General features: G+C 36.7%; 1 protein-coding gene across 1 annotated transcript in view; it reads left to right on the forward strand.

The window, feature by feature from the left end:
- The window catches only part of LOC147068882 (ATP-binding cassette sub-family C member 4-like), a 50488-nt gene that overhangs the window by 3328 nt on the left and 28969 nt on the right, over positions 1-18191 (forward strand). The window contains exons 2-5 of the mRNA XM_085951466.1: positions 2318-2452; positions 5127-5340; positions 7089-7314; positions 10123-10220. Coding sequence (XP_085807592.1) covers positions 2318-2452; positions 5127-5340; positions 7089-7314; positions 10123-10220 — 673 coding nt within the window. The remainder of the gene's footprint in view (positions 1-2317; positions 2453-5126; positions 5341-7088; positions 7315-10122; positions 10221-18191) is intronic.

Here is an 18191-nt window from a genome sequence, read left to right on the forward strand (position 1 = left end):
CCTATACCCTATTATTATAACGCGCTAACTTGGAACATGTCATAATCATTGAAAATTGAATCAATCTGTCAGAAGTAAAATGATCTAAATCACGTAGAATAAAAATGGCGAAATAACATATTGTAAGAAACCGATTGATACTGTATCTGTAACTCCCTTCTCCATGATATCTCCCCAATGACAATAAATTATTGTCTTTTGTTGAATTCATCGATACCCTAAGTTGCTAATTATGTACTATTATTAAGGTGACGCATCAGTGAAACGCCAAATAATTTTTAACTGACGTGACGAAATTTTGGACTCGCTCGCCATTCAGTGAGAGAATGTCGAGCCAGGAACACGTCACTTTGCTGCGTGATGGCGACGGGCCAATTAATTCTAAAATCGTGTAAAGATGACTAAAAACGTTACCCATTTACTTTAAAAAGAAAACATGTCAATGAATATATTATTATTGTTACTAATAGAACATACGTTAAAGTGCCCACCACCACCCGTCATATATGCACAACCGTGGATATGCACGGCCGCTTTCTATATAAACAGAACATAAAATGGACGTATGTTGGATTTATATGACAAATAATATTTCGTTTGACAGGCGTCATTTGCACCCGCGACCCGCAATCCGCGCATCGCCTAGCAACGATCTTTTTAGACCGTGCCTCAACTAATGCACGGCCTTAAGTATATTCGATCGGTGTGATTTCGACTATTGCAATGCACCTACTCATTGCCGAATCAAGTAGAAAGCCGATACATTCACAACGACTGGTCCTACTTTTTCCGCCCCTCCCGTTGTTGTCTATGTATGAACTGTCATTGCCTGTCATTGTTCTATAGAGTGCTCATACTGACGCGTCTGTCGTGTTCACACAGGGAATGGTTTGATTTGAATAGATAAGTTACATGATAAATAATACACTAAAATTAACACACCTTCTACAAATGTAATGCATAGATCAATGCTACATATTTTTTGGAAATCGAAATTACCACCGGTTTTTGTGTGAAGGACTAGTCTGACTTTGACAGCTGATGAATAACAGGCATGTTTATTATTTATTAATAACACTGATAGTTAATAAATTTGATTTGAGAATTTTTTATAATTCAATTTGAAACGAGAAAGGGAGAATCAATATGTCAAGCAATCTGGGATCTGATTTTGACAGCTGAAAAGTGGAACACTCGTTGCTTGTGCAAAAAGTTATGCTCAGGCTTTATTAATCTAAAGATGGCGGTGACCTACTCAATATTATATTATCGATCAACCCCAAGTCATCCACCCTATCTAGCTGTGTTACTACACACATATAAACCCTTGTACATGAACTAAGCGTCACTAATATAACTTACCTCCTCACTATGTCATATTTATACTAGGCATTGTAAATGAGTCTGATATCATTAAACTCGGACCATTCAACTTGTTCAAACTTAACTCAGCTCTGCTCACCGAGTTGTTTCACTCCGGATCGAACTCTATAGAGAGCTCATAAGCGTGAGGTTCGATAGTATTGGCAGAAAATATGACGTAGTTAGAGCGACGCCGAGCGAGAGAAAACGATTCAATAGGTTTCGTGTAAGAGCAGTCGGAAATGTCAATTCAATTTACCCTATGTAATTCGTGCGCAGTAGAAGAAATCGCAAATGCGCAATTTCAAGGTTATGATGTTCCATTATAATATATTATATGTTTCTGAGATGCTAAAAATTATTTATTTTCAATAAAAATAATTAATAAAAAGAACTTTTTATAGGTATACAACGTTTTTAAATTTTCTGTTGTGCTCGTATGCTGTATTATGCTCAATATGCTCAAACTTGTATTTGATATGAAGTAAATAAAAAACAAACAAATATAGAATACTGAAATGTCATTTTGACATTTCATTTTGATTTCCATAGTAACGCACGTATATATTAATAATTTAGTTGCTAGGACCCACTTAGCCACCAATAATAGTCTTTTTATAGATTTTTCTGAAATAACTTTCCATACAAAACAGAATTAACTGAAAATGAATTCAATTCTGCTTAAAGATGGCTAAGAGTATTGAAAAAATGCATTGGCATCGTGTTCTGATATATTCTAAAAGTTTCAAATGTCTAGCTAGTCGGGAAGTTAGTTAAAAATCGATTGCAAGATTTGTACTGGACAAACAAGAATACGAGCTAATAAAAACGTTGTAATAAATAAATTATACCAATACATAATTATCATTGAGTTTTATTGTATCCTGGTAAAAGTCAATAGCTGCAAGTAATTTCAAACTTATCTTAATGTGAATGCTCTCTTTGTGCTTTCCAGAAGCTGGTTTCAAGAAATCGAGAGATGCAAGAAGCTGAAGACAAAACCTCGTCTACTGAGGGCGATTGCGAAGACCTTCATCTGCCAGTATATCTTGGACGGCCTGCTGGTTCTTATACAATATGTATGCTGCAAGTTAGTATTCGCTTTACCGTAACGCGAACTGTGATTTTACTGCCATATGCAGTGAACAACTACAACTGAGTAGAGTTGGGTATTTTCCGAGAAAATCTCAATCTCGAGATTCGGCATTTCCAGAAAAGAGTTCTCGAGAATTCTCGACATATCGGAGAATTTTAAAAAACCGATAAAAATCCTAAAATCAGTGTAAAAATAGACAAATTCGAAAAAAATATGTTTTCTTTTTATTCATGTAAGAAGACAAACAAAATAGAAGTAGGAAAACAAAAATAATTCAAAACATTACTTATTAAGACAGAATTTCAAAAAACACAGACTGTCAATCGATGCGTCTGACAATCGCGTACGCTTTTGTGACTCAAAATTCCCTGATGTTGCAAAAATTGCGCTCATTTTGAGTCGACGTTGGCTTAATTATGTCAAATTTGCCCGGATCAGTCTTTGAACGTTTTGTGTTTTCTGTCCACTTTTTTCATATAGAAAATCGTTTTTTTTTTCAATAATATTTGATAATGAAGAAATCTCGAATACCGGGAAAAGATTCTCGAGATCCGGGATTTCCCGAAATGTTACAATTTTCAATTCTCGTGATTCGGGATGGAAAATCTCGAAAATTTCTCGAGAATTCCCGAAACCCAACTCTACACCTGAGCCCAGCCTCCAAATTTAATAATATTATTAAATGGTTAATTCGCGCTTGCACGAACTTGCACTTGGTTATTATAAAATTTCACTTTTGCTGTCTTTGCGTGTGCCAGTAGCGAAGGGTGGAGGTAGGCTATTATGATCCGCCATAAATAGTGCACATTAAACTTTGTTAGTCATACGCATTTGTTTTTATTGGACTAAGACAACAATTATTTACAGATCGTGTTGGTTAGTTTTTAAAAATCAATTAAACCCTGATAATATGTGTACACAGAATAATGTAAATAGGTACAAAAAATATAAATTAGATTCATGGAAGTACACCGAATGAGCTAAGTAGGTCCCTAATTTATAAAATAACGCCCACCTATACTCATTCTCACGTAGATGGAATATATCAACATCCGAAGCGATTTGGTTGAATAGAGTTATTACCCTCCCAATTGGTATCACCAATGGCAGATTAGTTCTGCGCCTCGGTAGAACAAACAACTCATGCTCCCGATTTCTAAAGCCTAGTACCCACGTACGTTCTTGCTCGACGGTTTTGCTCGATCGAGCATGTTGACTTGGAAGCATGCTCGTCGTTGCGTCCACACAGTCGAGCACTAGACGCTGTGAGGCCACCGTCGCACCGTCACGACTTCGACCACCAGTGAGAGCGAGGCCACACTAGCCTTGCCGGTGCGTCCTCACTCCCTCACTCAAATTACATCATGCACGAATTACAGACCTTCAATCTTTTTCGGATAGCGCAATTTGTTCGATGTCGAACAAAAAACCATCGAGCCAGATGGTACACACGTTGAGACATGTTGGAATCAGCGTAAAACCATCGAGCAAGAACGTGCGTGTGTACTTACTATATTATAGTTATCTATCTTACTATATTATATTATAGGTCTCCACACCCGTTATGTAGGCGTATACCGTGGCATTACGAACTTTAGGCGCCCTTCAAATAATTTGTGCCAAAAGTATCCCAGGAGTAACTTCCCAAGACCTTGGTTGGCGTGCACTAGAGTGTGCGTGATTCCTACTTCGATATAATGTATTACTGTCAATTATTCTAGACGAGAAATGACCTTCTCGCTCGCCGTAAAATATCGCAAACTTTTTAAAAGCTGAGAAATTTTCCACTCGAAATAGACGACCGGTCCAACTGAGGGTCGGACGAAGAATGGCAGAAGTCTCATTTACACGGCGTATACTTCGGAAAAAATACGTGACCAAATATAGACATTTTCTTCTGTTTAAACTACATTATTCGGGTTACATGTAAGTTGTACGTATGCAGTTCATCGTGGGACACTTATTCGTGCACCGCAGTACGTGAAACATGAGTTCGTATAACATTTTATCAAATGACGAGTTCTTCGTTGAACATTTCACCGTCAAATACATTTGTACGTATCTTACAAAATGCGGCGATAGTTTACAAATAGTACTGTTCCAATTAGATTAACCCTAACCTAACCTAACCTCACCTAGTAAAGACATCTCATAAAATTCGCCACATGTTGTAGCATACGTACAAATATACTCCACGGTGAAATGTTTAACGAAGAACTCGTCATTTGATTAAATGTTACACGAACTCATGTTTCACGTACTGCGGCGCACGAATAAGTGTCCTGCGGTGAACTGTTTACGTACAAATTTCCGGATACGCATTATTCGTGGGTATGGTGAGAGAAGACAATAAGTCAAAAATTGGTTGTTTTGAGTTACGAATGCAGATCGATACATTTTAACACACTCATAAGCATACAAACTGTTCTCACGACAGTTCTTTGAAACGACCTACTTATGTTATCAAAAATCATTTGACAAATATCTAGTCATACAATGGTACCGAAGAGCTCCAAAACCCTGCAAAAGGTAGAGCAAGAGGCAGCTGAATCAACTCCTACAGAAGAACGTATACTAAAGAGAGTAATGCTAACAGCTGAGATGAGAATCCTTCACCCAGCAATGGATTGATTATAACATGGTCATTCACACGTATTTTTTCTTGCAGGTCCTTCCAGCCACTTCTGCTTGCCCTGCTCCTTGGCTACTTCACAGCCGGTGGAGCCACAGCAGGTCAGAACAGAAACTACGCCCTGGCATACGCTGGAGGAGTCGTGGCTCTTTCGCTGGCCAACGTTTTCATCCAGCATCACACCACTCTCAGGCAACAGCAATTGGGCATGAGGATCAGAATCGCTTGCTGTTCTCTCATATATAGAAAGGTACTTAATTATATTTATCATAGCCTTGAAGAAAAACGTTTTTCTACATATATATTTATATAGCATTTAAATGTAACATAAATTTAATATTATTTAAAATTGTCGTTTATAATATAGGATACCACACAAGTACTTGCTTGTACGATTTTTATCAATAATTAACTTTTTTTTTATTAAAAACCTAATATATACATATTATTATATCTGGTTGAAAAATGTTACATTCTTTTTAATATGAAGATAAAATTTTGAGAGGCATAAAGAATAATTAATACATCCATTAAAAAATCCTAAAAACGATTGTGAAGAAGTGACTGAGGTAATAAGATCAGCTCAAGATTGTTCCAGATTGGATGAAATGACAACGCTTCTTTTTCTTCTTGGTCGTGCACTCATGGCTGAGGATCGTGACCACAATTGCCATCCTTTGAGCGACCAAGACTTTCCATCCTTCTCGATCTTCCGCTTCTCTCAGGGCAGAATGGATGGTGCCCCCAGTCAGCTCGTTCAATTGGTCGCTCCACGCTCTTCCTCTGCTTTGTCTTCCCTGGAGGCTACCCAAAACTACCAGTCTCTCCAGGTTGTCTGAATTGAAAAACTGCAGAATTCTTCTCAGACATATTGTCGAGAGCCGTTCTTTTATCTTCAATCTCTGGATGATTGACTGGTTTGTCCTGTGCTCCATCCAAGAAATACGAAGCATTCGGCGCCAACACCACATCTCAAAGGCATCAATTGCCTTCCGTTCCCTTGCCTTCAGGGTCCACGACTCGATATCGCTTCTAATATTTCAGTATTCATCATCCTCAGCAATGGGGTAAATTGTTTGAAGAAATCCATCATGGCTCAAGCACTAATTTTTGGTTCCTCATTTCCACCCGTCATGTATGTACAACCGTGGATATTCAGGGCCGCCTTCCATGACGCTTCAACATGTGTCAAATAAAAGCTTTTACGTGCTCACTTTGTATCCCGATACGGAGCCGCACGGGATTGATGTAACAACCATGCACCATGGTTTTTAAAGAAGAATTTAGAGAGAAAAGAAAGAGGTCGGACTGACTCAGCTAGTCTCGGTAACATTAAAGCGCGAAATATAATATTATGGTGCATGTGGCGGACTATCACGTGACGTCACAGTAAGCTGCCGCTACGGGAACAAAATGTGTAATGTCGTTTTTCTTGGTGTTTAAAATGTTATCAGTCTGATGCTCCCATCCCGTAGCACATTTTGAACCTTTAAACGAATATTGTCAGTTGGCAAAATCTGCCGAAATCGCCAAAACAACAATGAGGCCACCTCACGTTCAACTGCACTGCATCGACACCTGCATGACGTTTTGAACGTTTTTACCATATTATACATGCCTGCACATTTTCGACTCATGTCAAAATCGCGTTTTTTTGTGTTTAGTGGTTGTCACTATGTATTTTCTATAATAATATTGTCTATTATCTATGGTCTGCAGGTTGGTTCTGCCCACGTAGAAACTGTTAAAACTAATTTAAATTAGCATGAATAATTATAATAATTCAAAATACTAATACATTAGAGTTGGCACTCTCTATAATTGAATTTAGAGAGGTCGTGATCGCTCAAAATATTCTGCAAAATAACGAAACCATAGAATATATTAGTCGCTGTGACAGCGTGGCAGTGACGTGACATGCATCTCAATTTGATCACAACTTAAGTGTCCTCTGTATCTAATCCAACAAAATAATTACTATAGTATATATTGTTCCAGATTCTTCGGCTGAGTACAAGTTCCTTGGGAAAAACGACCGCTGGCCAAGTGGTAAACTTACTGTCAAACGACGTGAACCGGTTCGACTCCGTTCTCAAGTTCCTGCACATCATTTGGGTCGTTCCCATCCAGATTGCGTTATGCTGCTATCTCTACTATCACCGTGTCAGCTCAGTTGCTTTGCTAGGAGTCGCAGCCATACTCCTGCAGACGTTACCCGTTCAAAGTTTGTACATTTTTAAATGATTTTTGTTTTTAAAGTAGGTACATATTGAGTATATAGCTACAAGTAGCGTAAAATCTATTGAAGGTAATAAATACCATGTTCACACGTGCGTGGATTTACTATTGACAACAGTTGTGAAGGGTGGAGGTAGGCTGATTAGACATATGTCGCTTGATGCGGCTTTTAAGATCTGGCAGCGAAAGTGGGACGAATCTACCAAGGGCCGGCACACATACACGTTTTTTCCAGACATACAGTGGCGAATGGAGATAACCAAATATCTGACTCCAGACCATTACACCAGTCAATTTGTAACTGGCCATGGAGGATTCGCTGGCAAGCTCTTTGAGCTTGGACTTGTAAGCCAAGTCCATGCGGAGGGGAAATACAGGATGCCAACCACATCCTATGGGAGTGTCTGAGTATGTGCTCCGAACGGGAGGAAATGCTCAGGTCGGTCCAACCAGCTGTTGGACCCATCGGCCCGTCCTACCTGGTTGCTACAAAGGCCAATTATCTTGCTTTTAAAAAAATTGCGGCGTCTTACTACGGGCGTGAAGATCTCTTCACATAAATTTTGCTGTCCGTATGATTAGCTTCGTTCTTTTGATTTAACAAACAACGTAACTTCATTTTCTTTTTAGTAATTTCCATGTGCTTTTTCTCTCCCCGGCACTTTGCATTAGATTAAACTCAGTAAACTCAGTCAGAGCTCACTCTGAGCGTAGCAACCTAAGTCTTGGGCATCTTCTCCCAGGACACTCCCAGTCCAATTGTTTCAGATGCATCACATCACCAATTGAAGGGTCCTGTTAAACTCTCGATTAAGACCGAGGGTGGTACGGGACGGGTTTTGGTGGAGGGCTTTTAACTTTTGTTAAGACATACGGATGTTTGTTAGTCATACGGATTCCTCTTTATTTAACTAAGAATACAATTTATTTACAGATGGCATTGGTTGGTTTTTTTAAATCAGTTAAACCCTGCTTAAACGAAGCCAGTGTTGGCATATTTTAGGCTTTACGATACAATTGTGCACACTAGAGATGGGAAAACTGGTCGATTTTGAAGATTAAGTATACTTACTACCATTATAAAAAAATACTTAGTAAAGAAACTTGTTCCAAAATACTTAATAGTATTTGGAATACTATATAGAGCGTTTGGCGTGCGTATGCGACAAAAGTTTCATACTCAACTGAAACTAAAACCAACTCCATATTAGTATTTGAAATACGTATAGGCTCAGGGAACTCAGACTGTGTATCGGCATCAATAGAATCGCTAAAAATACGCTGATCTCCGCTTGTCGAAAAGTCCCATTTATTATAAAATTTTAAACACATTTTAAATTTATGAGTTGTTTTTCTGTTAGGTTACAATATTCTTGTTTACAAAAATGAATAATAGTGTTTTTTTATTATTTTAAACATGTTTTGATCGGTCATGTAACAAGCCTAAGCCTATGCGCCATCGCACCAGTGTGCTGCGACACAAAATTTATGACCTATTATTCATACATTCGAACGCAATCGACAAATAAATTTAAATATAGGTACCTATATTCAAGTGCTATCTCGTTCACGCGCATTTAATGTCAATAGTGTTAAAAGTCTACCAACTGGCGAGTGCACAGAACAGCGACTCGCGATGACATCATCACAAGTTTTTTGGAATAAGTTAATTGGGCCACACATACTGAGTATGGGTAGTTTCATCCGAAACTTGAGTACACAAACTGGTGACAGTATTTCCAACTCACCTCTAGTGTACATTTTTTCATTCATATGTAGATACTAAAGCAAGCTCATAAGCTCTAAGATACAAGCTTAAAAGCCTGCCAGCGAAGCCACCATGTCAAGTCAAGAATTGACTGGTATAATGATCTGGAGTCAAGGCAGCACTGAATTAGACGTATTATAATAATATATTGTAAGAAACACCTCCGTTTTATGTATCAGTAAGATGGGAGTTCTTTGATATTTTGTGAAACATTTCTAGGGTTCCGCCAGATAAGGATTGTTAAAAACGCATGTGCAATAAATAATGTGATTCTTTGTATAGATCTGTTAACAAGAGTTGAGGCGAAGCAATCCTCACACAGACGCATTGTTTACAAACAGGGTATTTCAAATTTTTAATTCGACATCAACGTATAGGTACGCATATTGTCCTATTCTCACTATAAGCGCAATAAGCAGGCGTAAACAAGATAAATGGCTGTTTCTCGTATGTTGTGCAATGCCCGTTGCCTCATAAATGCACCAATACACACAATCTTCCGTATCTGTGTTCGCCTCAACTTTTATTTCGCGACCTATACTGCAAAGGTCACCAGCGGGTCTATTCTATACACATGGCGACTATCGACCGCTAAAGTGATAGTATTTATTACATATTTGTAATGAGGTATTATAATTTTTACAATAAGTTAGCCGTCTAAGCAGTCAAAACTGTCTATCTCGCTCTGAATTTTATCACAGCCAAGAGAAGTTTGATAATATTTATCACTTTAGCGGTTGGTAAGTATAGAATAGACCCACAGGAAATGAACGAGTCATAAAGATAACATGAAGTTTTAAAGACCATCTCTTAATTTTATTAAACTTATTATTACAGATGTTATTTATTGCCGTTCAAAATAAAATTATAATTGTTAGGGTAACCACCCTCAATGGAACCCATATATTTGAAGTGCTGTTTTCTCGAATGAGTCATTCTAAATGGTTATATTTCCCTTTTGAGGAGTTCACTTTAAAGCCAACCTTTTCTGATTCAATAATGAACGGGTATACTATTTATTTTCAGGTTATATCAGCAGAATCTCGGCAAGACTTCGTTTCAAGATCGCTCGAAGAACTGACGAGAGGGTCCGACTCATGGATGAGATCATTTGCGGTATTCAAGTAAGGATATAGTGGAAATAAATAATTATCATGTATCTGCGCCATGTATTTTGGTACCCAGGATGGCTGCCACCTGGGTGCCAGGCGAAAATTACAGCCCTTCCCACCCACATATAAAAAAATCATTTTTTCACCATTCACACATGCCTGTCAAATATATCATTTCTGAACGATATCGTAGAGATATTTGAAATATCCAAATCGAGGACATAATTAAAAATATTCAATGAGACGAAAGACAATTGCGTCGCAGGCGATTTTTTTCTTCTTCTTTGACCATGTCCGATCTAATAAAATCATATGAGCCACGACAGAGTGGAGGTTTGTATTAACATATTTAGTTTTTCACGAGAAATGGATGTCAGCCACTAGCTCAACCTATTAGGTCCATACTCTGACTCATACACAAATTGAAAAACAATATATAAACTTGCCAGACCCAGGATTCGAACCTAGGACCCACGACGCTATAGGCCGACGCTTAAGCCGCGCGGCGATCGTGGATCCGTGAAAGAAACTTGTAAAACATTTCTTTTCTTTTAAAATGTTGTGCCTTTATTACTAAGTTCATTTCCTGACGCGCTGTCATTCAACCAATGAAATATTTGCAGAAACACTATGTTTATTATGCTATGTCACTCACCCCATCCTATTGAGACTTTGAAAGAATGCTTTTTGCTGTTTTTTAATACAATTGTGATGAATTAGTCATAGATCAGAGATTTTACACGCCTTAATACGAATAATGATAATATTATTAAAATTGTATCTATATTTTGATTTAATTCTTCGATTTACCGCTGCGTAGTAATTGTCGCCCTACGGTAGTCCACGATGTACGTATGTATAACTAGATAATATATTTCATCATAAAATTATTTTTAAATGTGTTTTTCGGCATGTCCGGAAATTTATACATATGCAGTTCGCCGTATCACACTTCACCGTGAAATGTTGTATCGGAAATATATGGTCGTACCTATATTAAAGACCGTCCAACCTCTTTGGGTCATATAGAATTGACATTAAATTCATCTCTAAATAAAACAAGGTTCTTGTCGGTTTACACTTTACAGGAAGCCAGCAGCAAATAAATTTTGAAAAGAGCCAATACCCATACTGGATTATGTGTTAGGTTAGGTTAGGTTTTCATTCTTGAATTCATGAATTTTACCAAAATCGGCTATGAAAATTGAATTAATGTTCATATTGAATCTAATAAAATTGGAGACCGTATACGGTCATACTATCTTTCCGATAGAAAGCTCACGGCAAACTGTGCTACGGTGAATTTTTTTACGTACAATTTACATGACGTAACCGTTTTTCGGACTTATACCGCCCTCTGAATCCTACCGCCCGGGTGTTTCGCACCCCCAACACTCCCGCTTGACGTGTCTCTGTATCTATCCCAACGTGCTACGATTTTCGTCGGTCTTAAACCCTACGTGACGTCACCACCGACAATTTTCCTTCGTATTCCAACGTTGTAGCCGAGCTTATTGTAGAAAGGTATTAGGTACGCCTATTATCGAAACACAGTTTCCAAAATGAGATTGTTATCAAATTTATTCGTGCGTTTATGACGTGTTTGATGATTGCCGAACAAAATGGCGAAATAATCACAACAAACACGTTGTGGTTGGCACAATCAGAAAGCGATTGATTTATTTTTACCTTTGCACAGATTGCAGGGCCGTATCTGTGTCAGAGGGCTAAATTAACCATTTAAAATTATCTCTAAATTTTTTTCACCGGACACTGAATATGTATTCCGCGATGTGGACATATCGTCACTGTTCTGGCAGAAGACACTAATTCGAAAAAATGACATATTGAGTTAGTTATACCAAAATATTCCTTATTTCAAACTTTACCGTCTGGAAACCTTCTTAATAAATAAACAGTCTTTATTATAAAGTCATCCTTTTTACGATTACTTAATAAACTCACATGATAGACCATTTCAAACATTTTAACAACTTCAAAGTCAAATTACTCAAAACTAGTATTCTCCAGTTAGTGTGTTCTGCCAGAACAGAGACGATATTATGTAAATAATTGAAAAGCCATCAAATTTAGGTACGATTTCGGTCGTTTTTTTTCTGGAATGCTCCACTCCAGAGTACATATCAACTTTAAAGTGCGATTTTATACACAAGTGTGTGTGAACATGGCAATCGTGTATCGTAAGGAAAGCATGGAAACTCATAAAATATAATAATACTAGTGTGTATGCTGAGCGCATGTGGTAGAAGTGAAACTTTGTGTTTTGTTTTTAATGAAATTACTATTCAGCTTCCATTTTCCACAAATTGATTCGAGTTTAAATTCAAATAATAAGATTTCAAAACATATTATATCTTAATGGGAACGGTGCATATATTTTTTTTTCGACCATGTCCGATCCTAATAGGATCATATGGGCCTCCACTGGGTAGAAGTTTGTATTAACAGATTTTGTTTTTTACGATAAATGGATGTCAGCCACTTACTCAACCTATTAGGTCCATACTCTGACTCATACACAAATTGAAAAACAATATGTGTAACTACTTGCTAGACCCAGGATTCGAACTGGAACCCATTCTATAACGAAGCACACCTACATATTATAACAACTGATAATACAGTCAATTTTACCTCCCTACTAGCAAGGTCGTAAAACGGTTTGTCCCTCTTGAAAAAATTAATGAACTAAGTAGTGGGTAACAAAAATGTGTGTAGCATTTCCACTTCTTAGAATTGACTTAAATTATCTGGCAAATTATTTAGTAATACTTCTGTATATAAGCACCACATCGGTTTATTTAACTTAATCTGAATATAATATATAGTTACCCACTACTGATATTATACTGATTGCTTACCGTAGATAAATAATAGTGTGCCTGTGAGATTCACTATATTCTGGAAAGTGCAAAAACCAAGACGTCGGCTGTATAGTTTGTTTATGTATTTAAAGAACACAACATTGTGTGCATATTAAATCAGGACATTCATAACATGACAATTAAATCGAAAAAGAGCTGGCTATAATCAAGCAAGATAAATAGGTACTTAATAAAAAAAGTAAACTTTACCAACAGAAGAGAGAAGAAAAAAAACATAAATAATATTAAACAATAAAATTTCAAAACTAAATACACGGTAAGTACATTACAGATATTAATATATTATATGTCTCTGGGAAGCGCATTGACTAGTCTCGCACCCACAGAACAGATTAATAAATATAATTCCTATAGACTATACCCCCAATACACCACATGTTGACGCAGGGTATTAAATGTGTGAGTGTCATATGAAAATGAATCACGCATTATAGACGTGCAGTGCGTGTTGCAACCTTCAAATACACCAATATTTAATGAGCGTCAGTGCATAAACCGAGAGCAGTTGTCAGAATGGAGAACAAGCATATTCTTGACATGTATTTAAGTTTATCCAATATTATTCCACACTCGAGATCAGTTGCCTGTTACTTCACACCTGTAAGGTATTTCAGTTACCTTTATTTATGAATTCCCTGGTCGCACCTCTCGCTAATGGTGCCTGATGTGGCTAAAACGAGAAAACAGTTTTGATTCATAGAACGTAGGTAATTGACAGGCGCATATTATAAATTCATATTATTATAAACCATTCCTCGTGGTGATACAAGCAATACCGTATACATACGATTAATGATTACACATATTATATTTGTATGTATGTAATAAATGCGTGTAATCATTGTGTAAAAAAATAATTGAATATTCGTTAAGTCATTTTCGGCATTGCATTAACTTAATTCACTCCTGCCTGTCACTTGACCATGTCTTCGGAGAAAATTGATTACGTCACATTTGACAAAAAATAGCACTGATTCGGTTGTTGAAATATTGGTCACAGTAAATTGTTTTCCTCGTAGTTTATTTTGTCTATGATCTCCATCTGCGCCAGCATTCTCCAAAGTGTGGGAATATTCAAGAAGGTGCTATTAGTAAACAGTGAAAGGTTTTTTGTTTTGATTATTTTAAAAAGTGAAAATGATTCGATTAGTACAATATTTTTTGATTGAAGATTGCTTCCTGTTTGTATTCGCAAAATTTGTATAAAAAAACTAGACAAGCTGCAAAATAGTTATAGGTCTGTTAACGAAAGTTGAGGCGATCACAGATACGAAAGATTGTGTGCACTGGTGTATTTTTGAAGAATACAGTTTTCTTTTACATGCTGTTCCTTTTTTAATTACTTCGATTTTTCCCCTAAATCAAAACAAAGAATCTCCTTTTTCAAAAGTCGATTTAAAAATTTCAAACATTCCTTTTGACATTCTTAAAGCAGCGTTTACATTCACATACCTACACTACATTTTCATCATAAAACATATCAACATATCATCTCTTGATGATGGCCTCTGCAACGAGCCCGAAACGTCGAGTAAAGAAGGAAGAAGGACACACGGTGGAAACCCAAAAATCTACTACGATGAAACATCCCTGTTTGTAAACAATGCGTCTGTGTGAGTATTCTGGTCACCTCAACTTTCGGTAACAGACATTTACTTATACTGGGCATATACTCAATTATGTCACAACCTTGCAAGTAGGGATTGCAATACCGGTATTCGGAAAACTGAGATTGCGCTAGTAAGTTATGTTGAAATACCGATTTTAAAACTCTAAAATACTGGTATTTTCAGTATTGAAGTAGAGAAATTAACAATACCATCTCTTAAACGATTGAATCATAGACACATATAAAACAATAACAAAAAAGTCACTAAAAATATAACAACTACTAGTTAAAATCGTCGTAATTTGGTAAGATGTCCGTAGCTTAATTGGAAAAGCATACTGGCGCGAATCCAGCAGATGCAGGATTGATTCCTGTAAATCCCTCGAAAACACATCACAAAACTATACAGACTTGATAAAATCGAGCCCGGTATGGAAAAACCAGTGCCTTACACTTTAGATCATATTCGTTCTTTCGTTTGCCGCCCCTAAACAACGCAGCGCCTGCATACCCCCACATGACGTCACTGAATCTATGTCCGATTAAAACCGGTTGGTTGGTGGCAATATTTAATTATACATACATACTTATTTTAAATCTTAAATTAAACATAAAAAATGTAACGCCTTGCGTTTAAAAAAGTTTGAGAAGCACTTTAGTTATGTTATTGTTTTGTCTATAGTTTTTCCCGCTCTTTTTTACCGTTAGCGGCGTTCATTCATGCGTTTGTGACGCAGTGTGTCACCCGTTATGACGTCAAAGAATAAATTAAATTTCACAAAATCTATTATTTGAAATGTGCATTACTAAATTTTCTTAATAATCTATTTTTCCTCTTTTCTATCGCATCAATAAAAGAATACTGTTTTTCTTTTCTTTAAGTCTATTGTGTATACCAAAAAACAAGTATTAGTACCAACTACAGCTTATAAACCAGACGAGGGTTTTTCGTGGAATGGCATTTTTTCTACGTACCTATCCGATAAATAATAAATTGTATGTATACAGTTCGCCGAATACATTATCGCCGTGAACTTTTGAACCGATAACAGATGACATAAGTACCTAATAAATAATAATTGTACAACTAATAACTCGTTTACATGTGCATGGATTTACTTATGACTACGTATTAAGGCCTGTTCGGACTGTTCCAGTGATTTAGTAGAGTGGCGAGTGATTTAGTGAATTAGTAACAGAAAAGTGTCCGAACACAGGGCATTAGCGAGTGACATGACAAAATGAAGAGAGCGACGGATATTTCAAAACGGACACCATTCGCGCGACACGAGAGTGCTGCCGTCTGCAGATAAACTTGTAACTTCAAAAATAATTCAGAATACAGAATAAACGGAATAATAAATGAATATAACTTATAAAATAATGTGTACCTCTTTACCTATCCTCAATAACAACAAGCTTTCTGTGAAATATTGCCATTTATCTACGGATCTATCAACACACGTTCGCGACGGTTTGTCGCATTGAAGTATAATAACTGTAAGTTATATTATTTCGAGTAGTATCTTCGCTCCAACGCTGTGCCATCTCTGCGGCAGTCGGCGACTAATGAACTCGCCTGTTCAGACTTGTTTTGTGGCTTGTTTAGTATTTAGTGAGGTGGTGGGGGTCGCTACTCGGCCGAAATAATAGAATAAAATGGATTGACTGGACTGGCGATTTTACTAAACTACTCGACTAAATTTGCACTCGCTACTCTACTAAATCACTGGAACAGTCCGAACAGGCCTTTATCGAGGCTATAACAATAAAATGCACGTATAAATACGTATTATCGTGCAATTTGCAATATTGCATGCATCATTCAAGAGTTCAGTTTTACTTCAGAATTTTCACGCGACAGTTGGAATTTTTCCGATATCTAGAACGATGTTGGCGAATCTGCAGGGAAAAAATACGAACTATACCGCGCAAAGCATTTTGTCTTTTCAGCGCTCGAAATGGGAAAGTTTACGAATCGGAGCGCTCAACAATTTTCTAAAAATATTAACATAGTTATCAAAATTGATGTGTATCTTACAAAAATAAGTGTGTTAGATTTTTTGACAACCCTTCTAGCTCAAGACGGTCAAATTATTTCTTCCACGAGACGGAGCGATAATATTACCGATTTTACAAACCGGAACGGGGTTCCGGTGCGCTCTGGTCCATTTCGAGCCCTGCTTTACCAATTTTCACAGTCTGTGAAATATCACCATAATAACAACAACGCGTCGAGCTAACGTTCGAAGAATGAGATTTGCGAGACAAACAGCACTTTTTCGTGTTAAGGCTATACCTCAGTTGAGGCACGGTCTAAACAAATCGTGGTTAGGCGATGCGCGGATCGCGGGTCGCGGGTGCAAATGACGCTTGCCAAACGAAATATAATTTGTCATATAAATCCAACATGCGTTCATTTAATGTTCTGTTTATTGTTCTATTAGTAACAATAATAATATATTCATTGACATGTTTTCTTTTTCAAGTAAATGGATAACGTTTTTAGTCATCTTTACACGATTTAAGAATTAATACCCCCGTCGCCATCACGAAACAAATTTACGTGTTCCCAGCTCGACGTTCTCTCTCCGAATGCCAGCGAGTCCAAAATTTCGTCGCGCCTATAGTTGAAAATTATTTGCCGTTTCACTGAAGTAGTATCGTCTATCACACTATTGGTGCCAGTGAGTTCATGCACATGTAGGTACTGACAATTTAACGCGTACCTACTGACTGGAATATAGACAATTTACATTAAAATATGTGTATTATAGGTGTAGTTTGACGTAGGTACAAAGTCGTTTATCCTTGTACCTTTGTCATCACTTCCCATTATTTTTATGTTCATTGATCCACAGAAATATATTATTACCTATCTACATATTATAATAATTACAAGATAAAAAGAAACTTTTTATATACCACGTTTTTAAATTATCTGTTGAATCATATAAACTTGATAATTCTATGTATTAATAATTTAGGACAAATAAGGCAATTTTCAACAAATCATTTTTTTGCTATTTTGCAACAAACAAACAAATAATATAGAATACTGAAATCTCATTTTGATTTCCATAGTAACGCACTTATATATTAATAATTTAGTTGCTAGGACCACCCCCTTAGCAACCAATAATAGTGGATTGGATTACGGATCTCTTCCGAAATAACTTTTCATACAAAACAGAATCAACTGAAAATGAATTCAATTCTACTTAAAGATGGCAAAAATATATAAAAAGAATGAATTGGCATCGTGTTCTGATATATTATTATAAAAGTTTCAAATGTCTAGCTAGTCGGGAAGTTAGTTAAAAATCGACTGCAAGAATTGTACTGTATAATCAACTACCGGACAAACAAGAATACGAGCTAAGAAAAACGTGGTAATAAAAAAAAATAAAAAGATTCATGTTTTAGACATTTGCAATTTGAAAAAATTCGTGGAAATCCTGATCAAAA

The sequence above is a fragment of the Rhyacophila brunnea genome, unplaced genomic scaffold, assembly GCF_057557595.1.
Source record: "Rhyacophila brunnea isolate RB1 unplaced genomic scaffold, BYU_Rbru_1.0 scaffold_24, whole genome shotgun sequence".
NCBI classification, from domain to species: domain Eukaryota; kingdom Metazoa; phylum Arthropoda; class Insecta; order Trichoptera; family Rhyacophilidae; genus Rhyacophila; species Rhyacophila brunnea.